The sequence below is a fragment of the Aricia agestis genome, chromosome 20 (assembly GCF_905147365.1).
Source record: "Aricia agestis chromosome 20, ilAriAges1.1, whole genome shotgun sequence".
Classification (NCBI taxonomy): domain Eukaryota; kingdom Metazoa; phylum Arthropoda; class Insecta; order Lepidoptera; family Lycaenidae; genus Aricia; species Aricia agestis.
Genome location: NC_056425.1, coordinates 4,123,246 through 4,150,196, shown reverse-complemented (window position 1 = coordinate 4,150,196; position 26,951 = coordinate 4,123,246). Strand labels below are relative to the sequence as shown.

At 36.3% G+C, this 26,951-nt stretch overlaps 2 protein-coding genes across 3 annotated transcripts; both read right to left on the bottom strand.

Annotated features, from left to right (window-relative positions):
• Nucleotides 1-5,734: 5,734 nt before the first annotated feature.
• Nucleotides 5,735-7,850, bottom strand: LOC121737252 (hydroxymethylglutaryl-CoA synthase 1). The gene has a single exon (XM_042128868.1). It carries the CDS (start codon nt 7,465-7,467, stop codon nt 6,097-6,099), a length of 1,371 nt encoding a protein of 456 aa, XP_041984802.1. The 5' UTR covers nt 7,468-7,850; the 3' UTR covers nt 5,735-6,096.
• Nucleotides 7,851-11,619: 3,769 nt separating this feature from the next.
• LOC121737077 (alpha-N-acetylgalactosaminidase-like) lies at nt 11,620-20,661 on the bottom strand. Of its 2 annotated transcripts, none has more exons than XM_042128623.1 (9): nt 20,598-20,661; nt 20,209-20,357; nt 19,624-19,798; nt 18,560-18,734; nt 17,331-17,413; nt 16,820-16,981; nt 16,491-16,703; nt 12,543-12,674; nt 11,620-11,768 (listed from the first exon to the last, which is right to left on the bottom strand). In XM_042128623.1, exons 2-9 carry the CDS (start codon nt 20,277-20,279, stop codon nt 11,640-11,642), a joined length of 1,140 nt encoding a protein of 379 aa, XP_041984557.1. In that variant the 5' UTR covers nt 20,280-20,357; nt 20,598-20,661; the 3' UTR covers nt 11,620-11,639. The 2 variants fall into 2 exon arrangements, with proteins under 2 accessions (XP_041984557.1, XP_041984556.1); XM_042128622.1 differs by lacking the exon at nt 20,598-20,661 and adding an exon at nt 20,511-20,580.
• Between the last annotated feature and the right edge of the window lie 6,290 nt (nt 20,662-26,951).

Here is a 26,951-nt window from a genome sequence, read left to right as displayed (position 1 = left end):
GACTATACAGTGTGTAACAAAAATAAGTGATAATACTTTAGGGTGTGTACGTGTTCCCTGTAGAGAGTTCACTGTGAAAGTAGCAGCGCTGAAAGACGAATTTTTTTTTTCACTTTTGTATGGGCAAGGGCCCGAGCGTCACACATTTTCCCATACAAAAGTGAAAAAAAACTTTGGTCTTTCAGCGCTGCTACTTTCACAGTAAACTCTCTACAAGGAACACGTACACACCCTAAAGTATTATCACTTGTTTTTGTTACACCCTGTATATAAAACTGAAAGGTGACTGACTGATTGACATAGTGAACTATCAACGCACAGCCCAAACCACTGGACAGATTGGGCTGAAATTTGGCATGCAAAGGATTTTGATAAATTCCAACTCCAAGGGGTTCAAATAGGGGATGAAAGTTTGTATATAATAATGCTTCTTAACGCGAGCGAAGCCGCGGGCAAAAGCTCGTAAATAAATAAGAACAAAATATGATCATACTTTGCCCATAATATACTTAAACAAAGGCTATCTAATTATTATAATTTACGATATAATCTATTTAAACAGTAATGAACTCTAGAATCCAGCTAATGTATAAATAAGTTCGCTTCAACTAATAAGGAATATGCACTTAATATGGAATTAAAAAATAATTATAATTTAAATAATTATTATAATTACTAGACCACCGGGGTCGTTCGTACATATTGATAGATATTATCGTATTATAAACCAATTATTCCTTTATAATATGCAAACAACTGCACCTAACCAATGCTACGTAATAAAAATATTTATTACGAGCTTTTGCCCGCGGCTTCGCTCGCGTTAAGAAGTATTATTATATACCAACTTTCATCCCCTCTTTTACCCCCTTAGGGATGCCTGCGTCATAACATCTACCTGCATGCCAAATTTCAGCTTGATCCGTCCAGTGGTTTGGGCTGTGCGTTGATAGATCACTATGTCAATCAGTCAGTCACCTTTGAGTTTTATATTATATAGATTAAGGTACCTACGCACAGCGAATAACCGTGCAAAGTTTGTTTGTCTTTGTCTGACATATTGGAAAAGTTAAATGATAGAGAAAGACAGTGAACCTTCAATACGCTGTGTAAATATAAAACTAATATAAAACTAGATGTTCAGATCTTTGATTATACAGGGTGTAACAAAAACAAGTGATAATATTTTAGGGTGTGTACGTGTTCCTTGTAGAGAGTTTACTGTGAAAGTAGCAGCGCAGAAAGACCAAAATTTTTTTTCACTTTTGTATGGGGAAAGTCGTGACGCTGGGGCTCTTGCCCATACAAAAGTGAAAAAAAATGTTCGTCTTTCAGAGCTGCTACTTTCACAGTGAACTCTCTATAAAGAACACGTACACACCCTAAAGTATTATCACTTATTTTTGTTACACCCTGTATATACTACACTAGATAGAGCGTCGCCTAATGCCGGCTCTTGATATAGGCGAACGCGTTGGCCAACGCGTCTGCAGACGCGTTGGCAGTGCGCTTGCAACGGCGTTTGTGAGTAATCCACACATAGGAAGGTCGTTCAGTATGCTTTGGATCGCGCCAATGTGCGGACGGATTCAAAATGGATGTTTAGTCGCTAACAGCTGCAGCTGTTTATTTATTCACAGCTTATAATTACTTTGTAAATGTGGACAAGAAAAAGTTTTTAAAGAGTATTCTGGAAATAAATAAATAAAAGGCGAGAAAACGTAACAAACAAAGAAATAAACTCACTTTTACATAATATTTTATAATATTAAAATAATATAAGTAATTATTTTATTACCTACTTATTATTTATTAAATTATTACATACAAAAATTATTACATATTATAATAATTATCATAATTATAACTCCGGGCAAACTGATCGCGCGGCCTATGTGTGGATGGAGCGCGAAGCTTGCGACAAATGTCCTTTGATCTTTTGCCGACATTTCCGACCCGCGCGGCAAGCTCGCAGATGCGTCGGCCAACGTCTAAATACCTACGGCCAACGCGCGAACGCCCGTTCTACACATTGGGCCAACGCGTCTGCAGACGCGTTGGCCAACGCGTTCGCCTATATCAAGAGCCGGCATAAGAAATACGCTCGCAAAAACAGGCCAGCTCTTCTATGCTTGTGTGCGTGACCGCTTTGTTTTACACTCGCGATATGTCATTCAATATGTCTATGTGTGTGTGCAAAATGCTGCCACCTATTAACATACCTCCCGATAAATAGGATAAATCGATCGGGATTGATTCGTGTGTACGACTATGTGTAGCACTGACGGGCGAATCGCGGCGTTGTGTCCAACAGTTGGGCACAATTTTTTTCGACGGAATCGCGCGACTTAGGTTCTATCTAGTGTAGTATATAATCAAAGATTCAGATGTTCCCGCGTAATTTAGGATTGTCACAGAACCGTACATTTTTCCGCAAAAAAAGAAACCTATGACCTTCACGTGGTCTATTCTTCATGTGTGCCAAATAACATAAAAATTGTTCCAGTACGTTCAAATAAGCCCTTTCAAATAATTTCCCGTTTTTTTCCATACTTTAGTCATAGCGTGATAAAATATAAATTAAGCCTATAGTCTTTCTCGATAAGTAGGCTATCTAACACTGAAACAAACAAACAGTAGTTCCTGAGATTAGCGCGTTCAAACAAAAAAACATACTCTTCCGCTTTATAATATTTCTATACTACAATTTGTCTAGCACTTTGGCGATGTAGATTCTTTGAGGGTGGAATTATCAATTTTCCCACGCTAAACAATGGGTAATAAAAACAGTGCACAAAATGCACTTCAAAATAAAATAACATTGACAATGAATCTACGACTTTATTTACTTAAGTGTAGGACCTTTTATAAAAAAAAACTATAGTTATATTTTGTCTACGAAGATCGGAAACAAATTTCAATCCCCGTGCTAAGCAAGCTGTAGTTCCTGAGATTAGCGCGTTCAAACAGTCAAACTCTTCCGCTTTATAATATTAGTATAGATGCGAAATTGTGTCTGTCTTATGCTGGTCTCATGTCTGTCTGTTACCTCCTCACGGTTGAAGCCAAACGAGCGTAATTTCGTGAGTCGCAAAATTTGGGTCGCGTAAATATCTTTTCATACAAATCATGACTCACAAAATTACGCTACAGGGCTTTTGTATAAAACTGAATGCAGCAGAATTTCTTTCTGGTAACTGTACATTTTTCCGGAATCAATCTCAATAGTAAGTACCATACCAAACTTAGGTAAGTACAGATAGACACGGGGTAAATGGTAAGAAATACGATAAAGTGTGTATGACAATTTCGTATATTTTATTATCTCGCGTTCCATTTGATGTTAAGAACGATCAAAACGCTCAAAATAGGAGGCATTTTGAGCGTTTTGATCGTTTTTAACATCAAATAGAACGTGGGGTTGGTTCATACCAACCCCGCGTTCTAAGAAAAAGCTTCATGATTCATATCATGAAGCTTTTTCTTTTATGAATAAGAAGAAAAGGTTATAAGATAAGTATTTAAGGTTTTAACACAGAGTAATCTTTATGTCTAAACACACTAGGCCGAAGTTACGCGGCGGAAATTCCGCATGATTACGCCCGCAATGTCAAACGCATACAATATACGGACGGAACGCGACGGAATAGTGTGTCATCGGCGGTAATTTAAAATACATTGCGGGCGGAATCATGCGGAATTTCGACCTAGTGTGTTTAGAGTTTAGACACTCTTGATTGGCGCAAAATGGCCCTACCAACAAACATAGGTAACCTACACGAGTTTTAGCAAACGACGCATCTTCATAGTGCTAATTAGTATGTCTGGCACAGTTTACTTCGCTTCGGTATTCCCAACGTACTTCTTAAATCGTTATTGGTATTGTGGGAAAATATGATGACGTCACAGCATGCTTTGCCTTGGCTTTGACCTGAGTTTTTGAACTATGGAATGAACTGTCGCCAATGGAATTGCCATACTTTAGTTTATTGACATGAACCTTGAAAAAGACTGATGCCCGTTTCCACCAACAACCTCCTAACGCTAAGTGTCCCCTAGCGACCATAGTGTACCTATTAGACGCCTCCGTGGTCTAGTGGTATAGAGCGCGGCTCTTGACTCGAAGGTCGTGGGTTCGATTCCCGCGTTGGAAACTTGTTATTTCCAAGTTTGGTTAGGACAATGCAGGCTGATCACCTGATTGTCGGACAAGTAAGATGATCCATGCGTCGGATGGGCATGTAAAAAGTCGGTCCTGCGCCTAATCTCTCACCAGTCGTGTCGGTCTTCCGTCCCACTGGGTTATGAGAGTAAAGGAATAGAGAGTGCTCTTGTGTGCTGCGCACACACTTGGGCACTATAAAATTACTCCTGCGTACAATACAATAACACTTTATTGCACACCATAAAATACAAAATAAAAATCATATTACATAAGAAAACACTGTTTACTTTATCATGTTTTTTCAACTCTTGTCTCTGGGACTCAGCTGATCTCAGACTGGCTTAATCGTGACATTGGCGAAAACGTATCTACGATCAATGATCATTAATCACCATTCACCATGCATCGAAAGATACCATTGTAATCCAAAGATCTATAATCATATTTAATTTTATTTTTCACAGATAATGACTGATAATGACGTTTATTATTGTTATTTTTCTGTTCTGCACTGTCTAGCGGCGCGACTAGTAGTGAAAAACGCGAGGGTGTACAGTAATGCGAGCTCGCTTTCCTCGCGAGACCCTTTGTCTCGGGCGCAAAATACCGACACCGGACCGAGAGGGTCCGAGACAGGCGAGACGAGGCGAGCGCACCCATTTACACTCTCGCACTCGGGCCGCCTCGCTGTGTCTCGGCGAGAGTGTACAGCCGACATTATGTTTACCACACTTGGCCAACCAGCCATGGCAAACATGGTTTAAATGATTTTAAATCTAGATTTTTAACCGACTGTGACAGAAGGGGTGTGTTTTATAAGACGTGTATATTTTATAATATTTGCAAGCTCTAAAACCTAAAAATTGGAGTTGTAACACTAGAAACATCAATTATTGTACAAAAACCTAGAGGATGGCGCCCGTGTGCATTGCACACATTGCACATATGACATATAGTAGCGAGGGCTTGCATTTACATTCTGATTTGCTAAATTTTCGGATTTTATGATACTAGTTGTGGGGTTTAATTATTATAAGAATTTTTACCATACTATTATAATTAAAATAATGTATTAATCAACATTTAAAAGTAAAACAAAAAATTCTATGCATACAAGTGCTTTTTAATAATTCATTTCAATAAATTAAGTCTTATTGAGTTTACAACAATATATTTTTGGTTTAAATGTGCAAATAAAATATAATGTCCAATTGTAAAACATCAGTAAGTATACAAAATACCACATGAAAATGAAAAAAAATATAAACAGACGAACATAACCTCCTCCTTTTTGGAAGCTGGTTAATAAATATCTTTTTTTATTACTACTTATTTTTGTAATAGTCATGCCTCATGTGTCATGACCTCAGAACAGGATTACTTCTAAAATCTGTGGTCATGACTGTGTAAGAGTAGTGAATAAAATAAAATAATTTGTATACAAAATACTTTATACACTTCATTTTTTATTTTTTAAATAAATAACATGTTGCTTCAAGCCATTAACTTTTCACCTTATAATATTTTTTATATAAATAATTGTATTGCACCTTGGTATTTATATTTACCTACCATCAGATAGTCACTTTTTAATAAATTAAACACCATAAGAAATAAATGCTAATAAACCATACCTAAGCTACAAGACAACACAAAACCCGTTTTAAGAGCATACAATATACATGCAACCTCCTACACCATCATTGACTAATTAAAAAATAAGCCAGGGGCATTTTTACTATAAAAGGCCCGTGGGCAAGATAATTAAAAGCTCTTTTATGTATGTTTAACAATATGAACATGAAATTAATACACAAAACAATAAAATTGTCACTTCTAGCATAAATAATTATGTTGCCACTTCAGGGCCTCTATAATGTCCGTGCCTCGTGCCCCATGTACACTAACAATAAGGACGGAAAACTATAGCCTCACATTCTTCTTTCATAGAAGCGTCTTCTTTGTTCATCAATTTTGGTAAGGTAGTATGTTCCTGGGAACAACACATCTATTGAGCCACTGGGGGAGTAGGGTGCCGTGTGATAATTCTCCGTCCTCACTTGCATTTGTTTTGAAAAATCTTCAGGCCTAGCGCATTTCCTCTTGTCCAGCATGGCAACACAATCTTTCAATGAGTTGATGAGTTTTGCCAATTTTGAACCTGCACTCGCATCTTTGGAAATGTTTATGGAGTACATGGTTGAAGCTAGGCCAGATCCATAAGAAAATAGGCCAAACTTCTTTCCAGCCAGTTGGTCTGCTGATTTGCTCACTAGATATGAAACAAGACCCCCATACAGTGAAGGAGTGTACATGTTTCCAACATTTGTGGCTATGAATAGTGATGGCTTTGTTTTTTCTTCGAACAAATCTTTACTGTAGGTCATGAATGCTTTTTCCACATCTCTATCAAAGTATGTGTCCTCTCTCTTGTGCTTGTCGAATTGCGATAGCCCTGGGAACTTCTTCTTTTTCTCATCGGAGGAGGAATTTAAAAAGTCATTAAATGTAACTCTAGCTAAAGATTTCTGCACCAGCTTACAGTAGGGCGAGTGGAACAACATTCCATCTAAGCTCAGCAGACCCTTAAAGTTGGGATTGATTTTTCTCATTTTCTTACAGAATAAATTGTAGCAATTATCTAATGCACTGAGGTAGCACTGAATAGAGAGCTTCCCATCCACGAATGGAAATTCAGAGGACAAATCTGGCTTGTAGAAATCATATGCGTGGGTCATATATGATGCCCTAACGCCACAATCAAAAACTAGTGGTGCATCTGGACCGATCAACATAGCCACTGCTCCGGCACCACCCGTCGGTCGAGCTGGTCCCTTTCCGTACACGGCGATATCTCCAGCTACCACAATTGCTTTTCTACCATCCCAGGACGAGGACTCCAACCAATTTATGGCATTGAATAATGCAGCAGTACCTCCGTAGCATGCATTTGTTGTGTCAATACCTTCTATGTCTGTGGCACCGGCCTTAGCGAATAGGGTCATAAGAAAAGTCTTAACACTTTTACTCTTGTCTATGATTGTTTCTGTCCCAACTTCGAGCCGGCCAATGTCATGGGGGTTTATGTTATTCTTCTCCAGGAGCCTGTGGACGACAGTGAGGCAGAGAGAGTTTATGTCTTCCCGATCGGAGCAGAAGCCCATTTTCGTCTGACCCAGGCCGATCGTATATTTACCGGCGCCGACTTCATCGAATTTTTCCAGTTCCGTTTGATCCACATACTGCGACGGGAAATACAATTCCATAGCAAGTATGCCCACATTTTCAGCTTTGTTGACCATTGTTAACTTTCACGATTAACGTGCACACGAATATTCCCCGTTAAACAACTGTACTGGCCACCGTCTAAATCAAAACTCAGTCAGTCGGGGAGCGCGCGGCGACTGGCGGCACGATGACTCGACTGCTAATACTAACTACTTGCTCGTCCGAAGGCAACGTCAGACCTTAACGTAACCGGCACGCAACGATCGTACCATTGACCTAAAGCGGAACGAGTAACCTAACTGGTAACTTTCTTTTCTTACGTGGATTGATATCAATTACTATTGTATCGGTTTGAATGACAACTGTTATGGATTCACGCAAATTAACGAAATATTTTTAAATATAAATACTTATTCGTATCTACATTATTCTGTTACAGTTATTCCCAAAAAAGTTAATTCAGATGAGTAGATAACAAGATAACCTCAAAAGTTGACAATGACACATATTCTCTTTGCTTGACACAATTTCACTTGTTTTTGACAATTGACAGTGACGTATTTGTCTGGTTTTTGCATTTAGCAATAATTTCTTTTGCTCATCACTTGAATGGATTACGTTACAGCCTTGAAAAATATTAACAAGTGTCATCCGTGGTGTCATCATCATCATATTATCAGCCTATAGTCGTGCACTGCAGCTGGACATAGGCCTCTCTCAATGAACGCCAAGATGACCGATCTACTGCTGTTACGTTACCCACACTTAAATGTGCAAGTAAATGCGACAGTTTTTAGGGTTCCGTACCCAAAGGGTAAAAACGGGACCCTATTACTAAGACTTCGTTGTCTGTCTGTCTCTCAAGAACCGCTAGCTGTACACTGTCTTGAGACACAGCCTTCTGAAATTTTCATTGATTGTGTATATCTGTTACCGCTATAACAACAATTAATACTGAAAACAAAATAAAATGAATATTTAAGGGGGATCCCATATAACAAACGTGATTTTTTCGACCTTTTTCGCTCTACTTATATCACTAATAATAAGAGGTAGGCACTTGAATTTTTCACACATTCTTTTGTTATACGTGTACTATAATATTTAATAATAATATTAAAATAACATAAAAATTTAAGGGGGGATAGGGGGATCCCATACAAGAAACACAATTTTTAGGCTATTTTTGCTCTGTATCGGTACGAAACCTTTCGTGCGTGAGTCCGACTCGCACTTGGCTGATTTTATTTATCTATACTATTTAATATTATAATATTATAATTATAATTATATTATAATTGGGAAGAGTTTGTTTGTTTGAACGCGCTAATCTCATGCGTTTGTGTGCCAAAGCATACTATATTATAAGGTCAATGATTTCATAGAAGATGGCACATCTTGGGAGTAGGATGGCTTCTTGCAAGGCTACTTCTACATTATTATATTATGACTTACAATTATGTATGTTGACATTGTATATAATATTAAGTTACAAAATTGTAAACTTTATTTTAAAAGAATAATTTTTCTCTCACTTTTTTTGTAAAAAGTGGAACCCGTTCGAGTTTCTTACGCCGGTTCTTCTCGCCGGGGTGGTTCCCGAACCGGTGGTAGGCATCAGATGGTAGGCTTTCGATTCTGAAAAAAATTGATTCAAATTTACTCAGAAATAAAACATTTTTTATTTATTTATTTTCAGGAACTACTGGTCCGATTTGAAAAATTATTTTACTGTTGGATAGCCCATTTATCGAGGAAGGCTATAGGCTATATTTTATCACGCTAAGTATAATAGGAGCGAAGAAATAGAGGAAAATGTGGAAAAAACGGGGTGAAATTATTTGAAAGGGCTTATTTGAACGCGCTAATCTCAGGAACTACTGGTCCAATTTAAAAAAATATTTCAGTGTTAGATAGCCCATTTGTCGAGGAAGGCTATAGGCTATATTTAATCATGCTAAGACTAATAAGAGCGAAGAAATAGATGAAAATGTGGGAAAAAAACGGGGGAAATTATATGGAATTGCTTATTATCTTATGAATTACTGGAGCAATTTTTATGTTATTTGGCAAACATGAAGAATAGACCACGTGAAGGGACATAGGCTATTTTTTGCTGCAAAATATACGGTTGCGTGAAATTCCCAAATTACGCAAGCGAAGCCGCGCGGAACAACTATATATAATAAAATCGTAGGAAAGTCAATTCTGTATATTGAATATTTTTGTACAATAAATAATACTTGGGATGTGATCTATTATGCTAACGCGGACGAAGTCGCGGGCAACAGCTAGTAAATTATAAAATATAAGGTTTATTGCATCACACGGATGATGAAAATTACCTATATCAATATTGTGTCGTTACGTTGTGTTGCGCTTTTTTGGATGATTCAAATCGGGTGCTACTATACGATCCACGCTATCGATCAGTGATTACCTTGCGCATACTCCAAATTCCGAAGTCATAAACTTTCACTAACGGTCAACAAGCGGTCAGAAAGTTGTGCCACTTGTTCTAGTGGACAAACCCGTTTCCATTTTTATGTATATTTATTGCGCGCGAATCTACCGTCCTTTAATTTGGTAGACCGCATTTGTCCGGGGCTTTGCTTTTATAAAATAAGAAATAAAAGCAGATAATTATTTAAATGAGAATGACTTTATTTTCTTCATTAAACTTACAAAAACCGTGCAAAAACCTTACTTACCAATTTTAATAATTACTTAAGAGGAGTCCACACCGCCCTTTTTTCCAAATAAACGTTGTCCCCTGTTTCCTCCCTGGATAATGCTAGTAGAGTTATAATTTTTTCCTGAATATCTACGGCCACTAATACAATGTCCCTATGTTTTCACTTTTTTCATAATTTAATTATTAAATAAGATATACCTAAACGTTCAAAAACCAAAAAAAATGGCCAGATTTTCTGCTGTATTCAAACGTCCAGAAACAGATTTGGCTAGATTATACAAAAAAATCAAAACATAGGAACACAGCTCAAGACTTTCTTTAATCTTTAGTGAAAGTACTTAAATCGGTTAAGTTTTGGAGAAGGAATCAGGGGACAACGAATCGTTGATTTTATGGATTTTCTGCAGTTGTCTCTATCGCATTCTGCAGTATAGGCTTGAGGTAAGGGAGATAGACAGCTATAGATATTACATGTACTTTTTATTCATTTCTCTAGCCCCTGGTGTATCCTCTTAAATGCGTCATATAATTGGAATCTCGGAATCGGCTCCAACGATTTTCATGAAACTTAGCCTATAGGGGGTTTTGGAGGCGATAAATCGATCTAGCTAGGAATCATTTTTAGAAAATGTCATTTTATTCGTGTGTTATCGAATACCGAGCGGAGCTCGGTCAAATAGCTAGTAGGTACTTAATTATACCGGAGTACTATTATATATTCTGTGATTACACGAAACTTTTTCAACTTCTTTTACACGCCTCCTTTAAATTTAAAATAAGTACTAGATGTGAGTTGTGACTATTGGATGATAATATTTTTTCGATTAAATATCGTGAAACGTAATAAAAACTGTCATAATATTACTAGGAATATAGTATATAATATCATTCCAGCCAGGGACTTAAGGGGGCGACTAACCCTAAAGTGTCGATTTTGTAATTCATTTTTATACTTGAAAATAAGCCCCGAATTGTTTCATTTTCTAAAATTAGATACTACATTATATTTCCGAGAATTCGATCTGAGCAAAAACACGATATCTTAAAATTTTCTCGATAGAAAAAAATCACAAAGATGCATCTAATTTTCACGAATTTTTCATTTATTGCCATAACCGTGCATTGAACTAAGTTAATATTTCAACACATTGTATAAAATTCTATCATTGAGAGATCGACCTAGCGGATTTTTAAAATGTTGTATATTTATCGAGTTATTGAGAAAAAACTAATTTGGCGATGAATCCGTCGTTCTTTTTCACCTGGCATATGAAAGACGGGCGTGAGTGTGAAGAGAGAAGGACGATGTTTGATTTTTGGGATTAGTCGCCCTCTTAAAGTATCTAAATCCTATACATATTTCAAAATCAGAATCAAATCAAAATCAAAATAATATTTTTTATTCAGAGTAATTTTTTGTACAAAAATATTTCTGAACGTTGATACTAAGATTGATTGATACAGAAGATACTAAGATTTAATATTTATACCCTATATACTTAGTTACTTAAATAAAACAAAAACTTTTCAGACAGTTTGAAAAACATTGGATTAAACTATTTCAACAGCTCGCAATCTATTGGGGGTAAATTTGTAGAACTTTACGCCCGAAGGGTTTATTCTTGTCTCGAATTTCTCCTTAGGTCCAATATACCTATTCTCTTCTTCTTTATACAGATCCTAAAAATATAAAAGTTTAACTATAGTTTGATGCATAATAATTGTGGTTAAAATTAAATTGCCGGATATTATGAAGATAAAAGATTTAAATATGTATAATATTACAGACTTTGATAAACCCATTTGCAAACTTTTTTTGTTATTCAGAAACATTTTTGGGCTTAGCTCCTCAAAGAGGTCGCGTCGCATAGCTCTTATATTAAGAGGAGTCCACACCGCCCTTTTTTCCATACAAACGTTGTCCCCTGTTTCCTCCCTGGATAATGCTCGTAAAGTTATAATTTTTTTCCTGAATATCTACGGCCACTAATAAAATGTCCCTATGTTTTCTTTTTTTTCATAATTTAATTATTAAATAAGATATGAACGTTCCAAAACCCAAAAAAATGGCCAGATTTTCCGCTGTGCTTAAACGTCCAGAAAACAGATTTGGCTAGATTATACAAAAAAAAGCAAAACATAGGAACACAGCTCAAGCCTTTCTTTAATCCTTAGTGAAAAAAGTACTTAAATCGGTTAAGTTTTGGAGAAGGAATCAGGGGACAACGAATCGTTGATTTTTTGGATTTTCTGCAGTTGTCTCTATCGCGTTCTGCGGTATAGGCTTGAGGTAAGGGAGACAGCTATAGATATTACACGTACTTTTTATTCATTTCTCTAGCCCCTGGTGTATCCTCTTAAGGTATTTTATGGCAAAATTGATAGTTTACTACTTTGTCCCAACTTAACCTTGTAATATCAACAGCAATCACACAGTGACCAGTATTTACTTACATGAACTTTGTAGCCCTGTTTCTCTATTTTCATGTCATTGAATGTAACGCTTACTGAGTGCGGGGCGCCATCATCCCTTTGATTCACAAATGCGATCGCGTACGACCCATCAAAAAGCTCGCGAGTCCAAATCTGTAAAGATAATTTTTTCAATAATAAAAAATACAATATTACTAGATGTCCCGCGCGGCTTCGCCCGCGTAAATTAGAAATTTTACAGAATCCGTAGGTACATTTTCCCATAAAAAATATTTCCCCCGTTTTTCCCACATTTTCCTGAGTTTCTTCTGTCGTATTAGTCTTAGAGTAATAATATAATATAACCTTCTCGATAAATGATGAGTCTTACTCGATAAATGATCTATCTAACACTGAGATAAGTTTTTAAATCGGACCTGTAGTTTCTGAGATTGACGCGTTCAAGCAAACATACTCTTCAGGTTTATAATATTAGGTAGATATAGATTTTTTTTAATTATCGCTTGACAAACTCGAGTCTCGATCTAAAAGACTATGAAATGGTATAATATGGTAGTGATGATGATGATGATGAAGAATGTAATTTGCATAGTAGCATCACGGACGTAAAAAAAGTACGGACGTAACCTTCTCTAATCACGAGTGAAGCCTAGTTATGGCCGCCCGTGTAGGACGTGTGCGTGATATGAGGGTTGCCATATAAATCATAAATTTGTAAAATTTCCCTACTTTTTTTTGTAAACTCAGACAAGTTAAATGTATTTTTATACTTATACATATTTTTATGTTTTTTTCGCTTCAGAAATGTAAGCGGTTGTTAAAGATGTCATAATGAAAATATTATTTTTATGACACTATACATAGAAAAAAAACACATATTACGTACAGAGAAGTACATTATTTACATAACATTATTAGTAATAATGATTATGTACAAACATTTACAATAATAAAATTATTACTAGCTATTTGACCGAGCTTTGCTCGGTATTCGATAAAACACGAATAAAATGACATTTTCTAAAAATAATTCCTAGCTAGACAGATTTATCGCCCCCGAAACCTATATAAGAAACCTGTATACGAAAAGATATAAGATACTTAAGTCCCGTAACCCGTTTCATCAAACAATGAAGTAATGTTAAATAAATAATGGCTTGTTAAATCAATTAACGGCCTGTTAGAGCTATCGAGAGTTCTACCATGCGCTAACGTCAAATCAAATCACCTAACATGGTGTTAAATTTATTCCTGGTCCAGAGGTCCATTCAATATTTTCATTCCTACTAGGTCTCAATGACGCTCGGGTGACTACACCAATAGCACCTTCCCTCCCCTACTACTGAAGGAAATCTAAGACAACAATTTTATCTATGGACGCTTCACACCACGTCAGTCTGACCCCGTGCTATGTACCTGAAGGACTTGTGTTACGGGTACCAGACAACGGAAATATATTTAATACTGTTATACTATATATATATTTAAGATTTTTATTATATGATACACATATTTAATACACACTCATGACCCAGGAACTTTGAAAACTTTTTGTTCCGTCGGCAGGATTCGAACCCGCGACCCCCGGCTTGAGCTACCGACAGCCCACCCACTGAGCCACAGAGGTCGTCAAACAACAATTATATCCACTTTTGTAAATTAAGAAATTAATAGGGGTGTAGACTATTTTTAGGAAATATATTTATTTTACAGATGTACCATCAAGGAAGTTGATTCCTATGCAATTGACAGACCAACGTTATTTGGTCGAATACTTATGTCAATTCAATGTTAATTGTGATCTGTCGGCTGGGTTTGACGTAACGCAACCAAACTACTTATGTCCCCGATTTGCATAGGAATCAACTTCTCTGATAGTACATAAGTATTTTGTTACACCTAAAAATATGTATAAAAATAAATACACTCTTATTTCAATTTAAAAAATCACTTATTAAATATAAAAAATATTATAAAGTTATTAAGTAAAATATGTCCATTTTCGGTAATTCTATAATACAAACTCTCAAAAAAACAATAATTTGTATTAGATTTCGTTTACTGTCTACACCCCTATTATTGTATTCCTGCCTAATTACTGGTCAATAGTATGCTAAATACTTACATGACACTAATAAAAGACAATAAAATTAATTATTTGATTATTTAAAAATAATTTAAAAATTTTCCCGGTTTGGGGAAAATTTCCCCACTTTGTTATGGACATTACTGACCTGTTGAAGTTGAATTAATATTTACATTATTTTATCAAAATACTTTAAAAATATGTTATATTACCTATGAAATATTATTCCTTGATGTTTTTTGTGTAAGGTTGTATTGTTCTTGCACCATTTTACAACACAAGATGGCATATTTATTTTTATTTATGAATGACAAAGACGTGTCACCGCGATGCAGTCTAATTGCGTAATGGCGGTACGATCGGCTTATTACAGTGCGAGTGTTTGTGCAAGATGTGTACATATGATCGCCTGGGCTTATTAAGGGTGCTTCACTCATTTCTTAATGGCGATCAGTCCGTATTTTTTTTACGTCCGTGAGTAGCATATGCTTTCTGTTCTTAAAACAACGCCGAAACTCCCAAACTTGTATCTATAAAGAATCAGGAATTCTCTCAGCACCTTCCGAACCACGGTATACCAGGTATATCTCGGTGCAAAATCTTACTTGTTGGTAGCATATTATGCTTAGAATACTTCTCACGAAACCGAAGTCACCATATGTTTCCCTATAAGTTTTGAGGAGTTCCCTCGATTACTTATGGATCCTTCATCAGATCACCACTTTTCTGAATATAATACCAAATTGGGATGATAGCCTATATACCAAAAGAAAAATTTTGAAAATCGGTTAACAAACGGCGGAGTAATCGTTGAATATAAGAAAACGAACATAACACCTCCCCCATTTTGAAAGTCGGTTAAAATTGTAGCCTATGTGTTATTTATTTAATATTTTAATCAGCACATGAATTGAATAACAATTTTTTTTTTCAAATTAATCGTAGCACCATCTGTCAGGACAAACTAAAATTGAAATAGAATAATATTGAATGCGATGATAGCGCCGTCCGCCGGATCTAATGTAAAACATTCCAAAATCAACAACTCCTTATAAATAAGAAATTAATTGAAAAAACATTTTCCAGTAGACCAAACTGTAAATCTAAACCATTCTCGAATCTCCACGAACACACACAAAAAATTTCATCAAAATTGGTCCAGTCGTTTAGGAGGAGTTCAGTCACATACACACGCACACAAGAAATATATATATTAAGAAGATGTACTATCAGAGAAGTTGATTCCTATGCAAATCGGGGACCTAAGTAGTTTGGTTGCGTTACGTCAAACCCAGCTGACAGATCACAATTAACCTCGGAACAATAACTAAAGCAATTAACATTGAATTGACATATTCGACCAAATAACCAAAGAGAATATAATCACTACCTACGTTTTACAAATAACGTTGGTCTGTCATTTGCATAGGAATCAACTTCCTCGATGGTAGGTACTTACCAAAGGTGATGAAGATTTTATTAACACAAATAAATCAAGGAGTGAACATCCTATGAAAATAATTTAATTTTTTGTGAGTATGCTTTTTTATAACAAGCACGTGTAACATAATATTATAAAAATATACATTCAAAAATAAAACATTCATATAATTTTATTACATTTTTGATGATAAGTATAATATTATTATTATCTACGAATAATAAAAACGAATTATTATTATTTAATATTTCTACGTAGATAGTAAAAAGAAATAGGCAATTACTTAGTTGATTATGCAATTAAAATATTTTAACGAATGACGTCTGGGAATTAATTTTTGAGAGATTAGGAAATTAATTGAATTATTTTATGATTTTACTTACTAATTATTACCTTGGTCTTTACGATAGTGAAAATAATTATATTAAAGTCGAATTAGTACCTCAATGTTCTTTTCCCTCCACACCCTGAGGCCTTGTTTACCCATAACGTCTTGGTCGATAGCAATGATCTCTTTGTTCAGTAGTATCTCCTTAAATTCTGGTCTAATGGTGGCCAAATCCACACTAACTAGTAATGGTGCTGCCAAGATAGACCAAATAGCCATCTGCACTCTTGCTTGGTCCAGGGATAGACCAAAATTGCCAATGATGAGCTGAAATTTATATAATCGAGTTAAATTTACTTATCCATCTATACAATATTATATCGGCAAAAATCGAGTAGGGATTAAATACATAGTCTCGTAGAAAACCAGCGTGAAAACCTCACCATATCTGGATCATTCCATCGTCCTGGGCCAGCGTAGTGTGCGAAGTCAGCCTGGTTATCTCCAAACCAATTCATAATGTTGGTGAGAGACCCCCAGGAGTCCTGGATGTCATCGTAGTTCCGCCAGAGATTGCAGTGCTTGGCGATTGAGGCATAATCGGGCTGAAAGGAGATATTATTTCTGTAGTCTAAAGCAGTGTTTTTCAACCTTTGTGATGATGCAACCCCCCTTGGTATGAAAAACTATTTCGCTTGCGCGAGCCCCCGGGGGGTCGCGACTCACAGGTTGAAAAACACTCTCTTAAGCATGAAAATATGTGACTCGGAATTCCATACTCAATTTGAAGTGTTGTGCTTCATTGTTCTCATTAATTCATTGTTTTGATTTTGAATAACAGTCACAGATAATAATAATTTAAATACTACTATAACTAGGTAAACAGAACTTATTTTTTAATTAATCATATTAAAGTAATAATTCGGTATTTTGTTCTAAACGACAGTGATTTACTTTTTTCTGGTATGCAGGCCAACTGCAGGAGTAGACTATTGGCCGTCCAGTCTTGTTCATCAATTTACCAAACTGTGGGTAACCTGAAATCATAATATTGTATGTCCAACTGCAGGAGTACATATAAAGTATAAAATGCAAGTGTTACTCTAAAATCTCAGCAAACTTTATGTTTTTATTAAACAACATAATGTTAACGCTTAACAACTTAGGTAGAATGATACATAATAATTTTATTTTCATATAAATGTATTGCAGTAAATAATTTTATTACAATACATTTATATGAAAACCAGATGACGCCCGCAACTCCGTTGCGCAGAAAATAGTTTATCGCGCAGGGACCGTGCATTTTTCTAGGACGAAAAGTATCCTATGTCCTTTCCCGGGACTCAAAGTATCCCCACACCAAATTTCAGCCAAATTGGTTGAGCGGTTTGGGCGTGGAGAGGTAACAGACAGACAGACAGACAGACAAACGAACAGACAGACAGACACACTTGCGAATTTATAATATTAGTATGGATATGGAAGTATGGATACAATATTTATAGTGTGAGAATGAGATGTAAGTTACTTCAAACTCTTTAAAGTGAATGTCATTGACCTCGTGAGATTATTGTATTTTAATTCTAGGGTACTACTAATATATATTCTGTGATTCTAGTCCCTTTGAATGAAAAACCATTAAAAGTGCAATCACTGCTTACCTACCGCTTAGGTACCGCAACATTTTTTAAATAATATCCAATGTTATAATTAATTCGTTACCTAGTTCGTGAGATAAGCTCTTTCAAATAATTTCCCCCGTTTTTTCCACATTTTCCTCTATTTCTTCGCTCTAGTCTTAGCGTAATAAAATATAGCCTATAGCCTTCCTCGATAAATTGACTATCTAACAATGAAATAATTTTTCAAATCGGACCAGTAGTTCCAGAGATTAGCGCGTTCAAATAAACAAACAAACAAACTATTCCGCTTATAATCTAATATTATATAAAAATAAGTCGGGTTTTCCTTCCTGGCGCTATAACACCAACACACGAACCGATTTCCACGATTTTGCATTCGTTGGAAAGGTCTCGGGCTCCGTGAGGTTTATAAAAAAATCAGAAAAAACTTCAAGAGAAAAGTAGGAAAACTTGGAAAACAGGCAAAACAACATTTTCCGGGACAGCTAGTTAGCCCTAGTCTAACATGTTGAGACGATAAAAAGCACGCCAATTTACTTGTATCCATTTTCTCCGTTTCCACATAGCAGCCGTCTAGCTTGACATAGTCCACATCCCAGTTGGCGAAGGTCTCCACGTCTACTTCCTCATGGCCAAGCACACCAGGGTAGCCCGCGCAGGTCAAGTTTCCGTAGTCCTCGTATAGCGCGAACTTCATGCCTTTGTTGTGGAGCTGCAATAAAATGGTTTGAATGCAGCTAACTTACTTCCGCACTCATAGTGGAAAATTAATTACTTACATGTATAATTTTGACAAAAACCTCACATTATCTGTCAAACTCTTCATAAAATTGAAGGTTAATCATAATTAAATGTCTCTGAGTACGGCGGTACTCAGAGACATTTAATTATGTATTATAATATTTTGTATTTTGTTGTAAGTTGGAAATGTGAAGATCAGGTATTGTTTAAAATTCATGTAATGCGTGTTAATTTATACGTGGGAGAGCCATGCTTCGGCACGAATGGGCCGGCTCGACCGGAGTAATACCACGTTCTCACAGAAAACCGGCGTGAAACAGCGCTTGCGCTGTGTTTCGCCGAGTGAGTGAGTTTACCGGAGGCCCAATCACCCTACCCTATTCCCTTCCCAATCCTCCCCTATTCTCTTCCCTTCCCTTCTCTACCCTCCCCTATTCCTTTCCCTGTTCCCTCTTAAAAGGCCGGCAACGCACTTGCAGCTCTTCTGATGCTGCGAGTGTCCATGGGCGACGGAAGTTGCTTTCCATCAGGTGACCCGTTTGCTCATTTGCCCCCTTTATTTCATAAAAAAAATTAATTGTTAAAGAGAGTTAAATAGATACCATACTATACTACATCTAGTAGGCAACATCTTGCCTACAGGTTTGTTGCGTTTATGGCGAAAGATATTATTTTCCGCAAATCAGAGTATCAACATACCAAATTTCATTTAAATCAGTTCAGTGGTTTAAGTGTTAAGAGCTATAAACGGACGGACTGACAAACAGTTACACAAACGAACCAACACGTTTTTGCAGCTATAGAATTAGTATGGATTTTATGCAGACAAATTATACTGTAAGTAAGTATATTGCACACACATAATCAGCAATCGCTTTCATGCCATTCGGGAATCTCTCCTTGTTTGGCACCAGGAGGCCATGTTCATCTCTCTCCCTCTCGAGCCAGCAGTCGTCGATGCCCACGTAGTTGTAGCCGGCCTGGAGATAGCCCTCCTTCACCATGATATCAGCTGTGCGAGTTATTAGCGCTTCACTGGAAAATAAATATATTCGATATTTTTAAATGGCCCATATAAAATATTAAGGCTCTTAGAAGCCACCGTCAAACACACAGACAGTAGACACGTCAAACTTTTCTGTTTGAAATGAAACCCTCAGGGGGTCATGAACCACAGTTTGAAACACGCTGTCTTATAAAATTATTTTACGGGTACTCGTATTACAAGTACCTACTGCTAAAAAGTTAAATAATTGAAAATCGCACACGCCCGCTATTTTTAGGGTTCCGTACCCAAAGGGTGAAAACGGGATCCTATTACTAAGACTTCGTTGTCTGTCTGTCTGTCGTCTGTCGGTCTCCAGGTTGTATCTCTTTCTGAATAAAAAAATATCGCACATGGCCGATTTTTTTTTTAATTCAGGATAATTTTGTCCTCGGCTTACCTTATACATTCATTTGGATACTTCTTGCAATCGGTGATACACCGGAATCTCTGCCAGGTAAGCCAGCCCATGGGCGGCGTCAGAGCCAACCCATTGTCCAAGGCTAATACTGCAAAATAGCAGCTGCATGCGAACACACTGAGAATTACCTAGAAAATACAGAAATAATGCTTACCTACAATCTTACTCAAGTTATGAAAATGTAGTTCTATATTTTCAATTTTAAAACCATGTTGTTAGGCTTTTTTTTTTCTTATGTGGTTTCGAATGATAAAATAAACGACTTTTTAATATTAAAATACCTTTAAATCCATATTTAGAATAACACTGGCCTGACTTACTGTATTATAATCTATTTATTATTTACTCTAATTATAATTTATATTTACTTAAAGATGTCTCCAGCTCCAAGTTAGTCCAATAATTAAGCGACGTCAATCGATAACAGACAATATTTAAGTATGATGTTGTTATCACAACAATGTGAGATAAGTACCTATAACGCATTGCATTGGTATAACGGACTCGTTAAATATAACGCCGACTACACACTCTCCGTAAATAAACTTGCTTATTTTTCCCTGCATTAGAAAAGTGATAACAAAATATTAACATACGTAGGCAAATGGCGAAACTACGTCATTTAGTCGGTTTATGGGAGTTACGACTTGTCTAGCCATATTACGATTTACGACTTTACAAGTAACATTGACATGATAATATAACTTAACAAATAATAGGGATGATGACAAGGTCAAAGATTAGCAAATTTTGTTAATAAAATAAATAAATCACGGTAAAAAATAAGTGTTCCCAAAATTACAACTTGATAGCATTTGTATTTTTTTTGTTATGCGCCTTCAAAGTTGGATATTCAAGTCGATTTTTTTTTTAATTAATTTTTATAAATATTTGTATACCATTCGATAACGTATACCAATGATATTCTACTTATATGTTACGTCCATACTATTTTCCGGCTAAAATCTCTTCCGAACAATTTTCAAATTCAAAATTGCAGACGTTGACAAATTTGACAGATAAGTGAAACAAAAGATACGAAAAACCATTTACATACGTGGGAGAGCCATGCTTCGGCACGAATGGGCCGGCTCGACCGGAAAAATACCACGTTCTCACAGAAAACCGACGTGAAACAGCGCAGCTTGCGCAGTGTTTCGCCGAGTGAGTGAGTTTACCGGAGGCCCAATCCCCTACCCTATTTCTTTCCCTACCCTCCCCTATTCCCTTCCCTTCCCATCCCTACCCTCCCCTATTACCCTATTCCCTTTTAAAAGGCCGGCAACGCACCTGCAGCTCTTCTGATGCTGCGAGTGTCCATGGGCGACGGAAGTTGCTTTCCATCAGGTGACCCGTTTGCTCGTTTGCCCGCTTATTTTATAAAAAAAAAACATAAAAGAGACAGTTCTATTTTTAAACGTCGAATCGTATCGCTGTCTCTTTCTTCGCCTGAGCTATGACGAAAATTCGATTTTTTCAGATTGTTCGAAAAAATAATTGAAAACGTAAATAATCGAGGTATTTATTGCAATCAAGACATGTGGTAAGAGATTCCATGTGTTTTGTTTACTTTCGAGTCTTTGAATGGCTTTGTTCAGTCAAAGGGCTAGCTGTTTGATTGAACGGCTTTTTTAACCAGTTGGCTGCGACACCTAGGTATAATAATTTAGGTAGGGCTGGCACCATCTGCTGTGAATCAATTTATTATCAGATAAATAAGTACTAGATATAAAGGGGCATAGCTACATAATTTAGTAGAGTTAATTATTTAGTAGTCAGCTTTAGTTTTAACATAAAACAGTTTTGTAAGCCTGTTACTCTGACTTGAAATAGTCGTACCAAGTAATATGAGGTCCACCATTTACTAATTGATTTCTTTTATAATAACATCGTACAGTCTACAGTGAAGCCATACATAGTATAAACGCGTAGCCATCTTAATTTAATGTAATTTGCACGCAAACAATGCGTTTTCGTAATAAACTCAATGTGCAAGAATTTGGTGCATCCTTGGACCCACATAGTATGTCAGATAAGCAAATGCCACAGAGTTCCGTAATAAATAAAAAAAAACTTTACAATTTCCTCTTTGTAATATTTCTATGGACACTTCACACCACGTCAGTCTGGCCCCGTGCTAATACATACCTGAAAGACTTGTGTTACGGGTACCAGAAAACGGAAATATACTTAATACTTTTATACTATACACTAGCTATCCCGGTGAACTTCGTGTCACTTTAAAACCTTCCCTGGACTTCTACGAATATTTTAAGACTAAAATTAGCCCAATCCGTGCAGCCGTTTTCGAGTTTTAGCGTTACTAACAAAATTGAAAATCCATTTTTAACCGACTTCCAAGAAACGAGGAGGTTATATATTCGGCTGTGGATATATTTTTTTTTATATACAAGATATAAGTATTTAAGATTTTTATTATATTATACACATATTCAATACACAACCATGACCCAGGAACTTTGAAAACTTTTTGTTCCGTTGGCGGAATTCGAACCCGCGACCCCCGGCTTGAGCTACCAACAACCCACCAACTGAGCCACAGAGGTCGTCAAATGTAGTTACTACCTAGTTATAATTATTTTATAACTTGTACAAAAAAAATATTAGTAACTACATAGGTAGGGTAGTAGTCGTAGGTAGTAGTACATAGGTACCTACGATACCTCTCTGATGTTACCTATTTTAATAATGCAATAAGTACAAATTAGAATAGTTTGTGTGCCACGAATAACACGATTCACGAATCATAATATTAAAATAGGAAATGTTAGACCGTGCTTGTTCTATTTTACTGTAATTAAGATAAATCATTTGTCAATAAACCATATTGCTATTTTAAAACTGCAGGCAACTATTAGTAAATTTGTATTGAGTATTGACTATTGATACTATATAATATTGTTATGTACTATCAGAGAAGTTGATTCCTATGCAAATCGGGGACCTAAGTAGTTTGGTCGCGTTACATCAAACCCAGCTGACAGATCACAATTAACATTGAATTGACACATTCGAATTTCGACCAAATAACGAATCAACTTCCTGGATGGTACTTGTATTCTTAATACCTAGGCATCCCCTGTATTCTACTGGAGGAGGGATTTTAGTCAAGGGCGTCCCCACAGAGTTCTTTACTGCCAATTTTTTTTAAAGATTATTATTATTAGAAAACTTGACTGTTCCTTTTATAATTTATTCTTGTGGCGGGTACCAATTGGTTTTTTTAGCTCTTAAGAACATTAGAGGGGCTTAAGCCCGGCCGCACATTATCCGAAATTTCTGATACGAAACATTTGAACGTCGGCCGGACCGCACACTATCCGAAATTTCCTTCCGGCGAGTTCGAGCTCACTCGGCTCAGTACAAAATGTAAGAGAGAGCGCGATCCGTCAGAACATAGTATATTATATTAAGAGCCCATATGACGCTAACTTGACTACATACTTTAACCTAGATCTCAAAATCTGTAAGGTCTAGAAAACTGATTTTTTGACACAAGTAAATTCAGTTCATAAAGATTAAATGCTCAAGACGAAAACACGATTACTCAAAAAATGCTCGATAGTTTCTTTTTTACAAAAAACCTTGTTTTAGACACATTTTTGCTTGGATCTTCGAAGTTTGTTGTCTTTTCTTTAATATTTTTAATATGTAAAAAGGTATTGATAAAACCTAAATTTGCTCAAAACACTTTTTTCATAATCATTATAGTTCGTCTTTTATTCAAGTAAAACTAACTCGGCGATGATTCCGCGCCGCCCTTTTTCACCTGGCATATGAAAGACGAGCGTGAGTGTAAGGAGAGAAGGACGATGTTTGATTTTTAGAGTCAGGTGAGCTCTTAAGTCTATGCGTCAGAAACATTTGAACTGATATCCGATCGACGTCATCTGAGTCATCTGACGCCGGAACTGCCGATTGCCGGAACGCAATTAAAAATTTCTGCCATCCGATAGACGGTATCTGACAACTCATCCGGACCGGACGTCAGATACAAAATATATGAGCAGAGTGCGTTCCGGGCTCCTGGTGATTCGTCCCAAGGTTTTTAGGCCCAGTGGGCCCAATGACCAGATATGAATTTTTAACATTTTGTCATCTGGCGATTCATAATAATCATAATATTGTTTTGTAAATTTAAAAAATATCTAACATAATATTATAGGTCACGTATTGGATATACGAGTTTTCATTTTACTAATTATTGCAACACCGCATTAACAGGAAATATTTTTAAATTAAAATAATAATAATTCATAACATAAATAATAACTTATTTAATGTTTATTTAAGTCAGATATAATAATTGTTAGAAGAGACTATGCCGATTAAGCCCAGCCGCACATTGTCCGAAATTTATATAATTACAACAGATGCTATAGGTGACACTGACGTTAATGACAGTGTTACCATAATCAGTTTTGGAATAAAAAGCCAGTCTCATCTTTCGCTAGCCAGACTCTAATACGGGTGAATGCATAGATAAAGTATTATAGTATAGATGTAGTCTTAGCCCGTTATCGCGTGGCCATTTTGTGCTTATTTTCATACAAGTAGTATGCGTTGATTTTCTGGAATATTTCTATTTGTCGATTATTTCGAAGCACATTATGATACAGGAAAGAAAGTCAATCAGTTCATGATATCGATTAACTATAGTTCAAGTGATGAGAATCCGTAAACACACGTAAAAAGCTATGCAATTTTTATAGCCAAATTATTAATTGATGTGACATTTTTAGCACTAATGCCTTATATAGCACGAATAAGGGATTAATAAACTTATAAATTATCTTTTAGCTTACAAAAATACCGATTGAAAATCCCAAAAAACGTTGTTCAAAACTTACGTATTTAATGTTAAATCCACGTGTTTGAGGCATTCTTTGACCATTCTTATGGTTTATTATTTAGCGGAACCACAAAACTCATCTTGATATCTAGTATTAAATGTTCACTAAAACCTTTATTAACACTTTTATTACATGAAATATGCAAACCGACTCCTTTGTTATGTCCTAGTAAGTAGGACATAACATTACACGCTTTTGACGCTTATACACCGATATAAGGCTCTCTCCAGTTTAAAGTACCTCAATGGGTGAATGCATGGTGAATGTTATAAACTAAAAGCAGTTTTGGCAACTCTCTGGTTGTGATCGTGGATGCGCTTGCATTGTGATGAGGTTTTTTTGTCGTCAATATTAGTTTATCAGTTTTATCTTTATTTCTGTGATTGTGTTTTTTGTAAGAATAGTCTGTCATTCAAGTGAAGAAATTAAAAAGTGGCAACATCGTAGTGTCAGCCCTTTCAAATCAATCTAGAAAAAAGGGATGACACTACGATGTTGCCACTTATAGATTTCTAATATAAAAGCTGGACACTTTTTTTTTATTAAATAAGGGGGCAAACGAGCAAACGGGTCACCTGATGGTAAGCAACTACCGTCGCCCACGGACACTCGCAACATCAGAAGAGCTGCAGGTGCGTTGCCGGCCTTTTAAAAGGGAATACGCTCTTTTCTTGAAGGTTTGCAGGTCGTATAGGCCCGGAAATACTGCTGGTGACAGTTCGTTCCAGAGTTTTACAGTGCGCGGCAGAAAGTCAACTACGACCTTTATGCTTCTGTCTGCTAAGAAACTAGTGACCCACTTACATAATTTCTCGGGCAGGCCGTATGATGGAAGCTTTGATAGCAGCGCTTTATGCCAAATCCGATCAAAGGCCTTCGCAATGTCCAAACTAACAGCAATGCCTCTCCCTTTGACTCAATTGCCTGAGCCCAACGATGAATCAGGTATGCCAAGAGATCACCAGCCGAGCGACCCTTGCGGAACCCGTATTGTATGTCGCTTAGTAATCCCTGGCCGTCCAAGTATCGAAGAAGCTGGCTATTGATATTATTTTTAAAATGATTATGAAAAGGAACGACTTGGGTGTACCTCTACCCAGCTACTTTTAGCCAAATAAGCTTGCACTCGACCAAGTCCAACATTAGATTTTGAGTTTTGATGTTTTTAATAATAGTAAGTATAGCACTGTTGTAACTTGTATTGTGAAATTCCAACCAAATTGATTTTTTATACTACGGTACCATAAAATATCTAAATGTGGCAATGTCACAATGTTGCCATACTTATTATGGCAACACTCTACCATCCAGGGTTACCAACTTAGGGGTTTTCTCCCTAAATTTAGGACCTGTTAATTGTTATTAGGTAGATATAAAGATTTTTAAACTACTTTTTAAGGCTTTAATAAATAGAGATTTAGGAATTACCAAATCTATTCAATTATTAACAGTGTCATCAGTAGTAAATTGCTTAATCTTTATAAATTGTTTGTTTGTTTATCAATTTGAAAGTTAACAAGAAATTAATTTTACAGGCTTATGAGTGCGAATTACGTTCTAAGGTTTTATTTCCATCATTGTGATGAATTTATTAGATTTTGACTTACATTAAGGGTTAAATATTTGAGGAGTTGGAAACACTGCAACCGTCACGGGCGTCACCACCAGGGTTGCCAGATTGGGGGTTTTTTTCGCAATTCTGGGGAAAATTTTGACTCTAGGCGAAAATTTGGGGAAACAGTATCTTTGGGAAAATGTTTGGGGAAAATAAATACACTATGGGGATTTTTTGGGGTTAGCACTTCTAAAAAACATAACAAACAAATGAAACCAACGTCCTTTTCATTC

Bases quoted from the DNA above. Each gene is read 5' to 3' on its own strand.
- LOC121737252 (XM_042128868.1), bottom strand. From the start codon at position 7,467: ATGGTCAACAAAGCTGAAAATGTGGGCATACTTGCTATGGAATTGTAT.
- LOC121737077 (XM_042128622.1), bottom strand. The intron at 16,982-17,330 runs GTAAATCACTGT...ATCTCCTTTCAG, and splicing joins GGCCTGCATACCAGAAAAAA to CCCGATTATGCCTCAATCGC. The intron at 11,769-12,542 runs GTAAGTAAATAC...TTATATTTTTAG, and splicing joins AACAGGGCTACAAAGTTCAT to GATCTGTATAAAGAAGAAGA.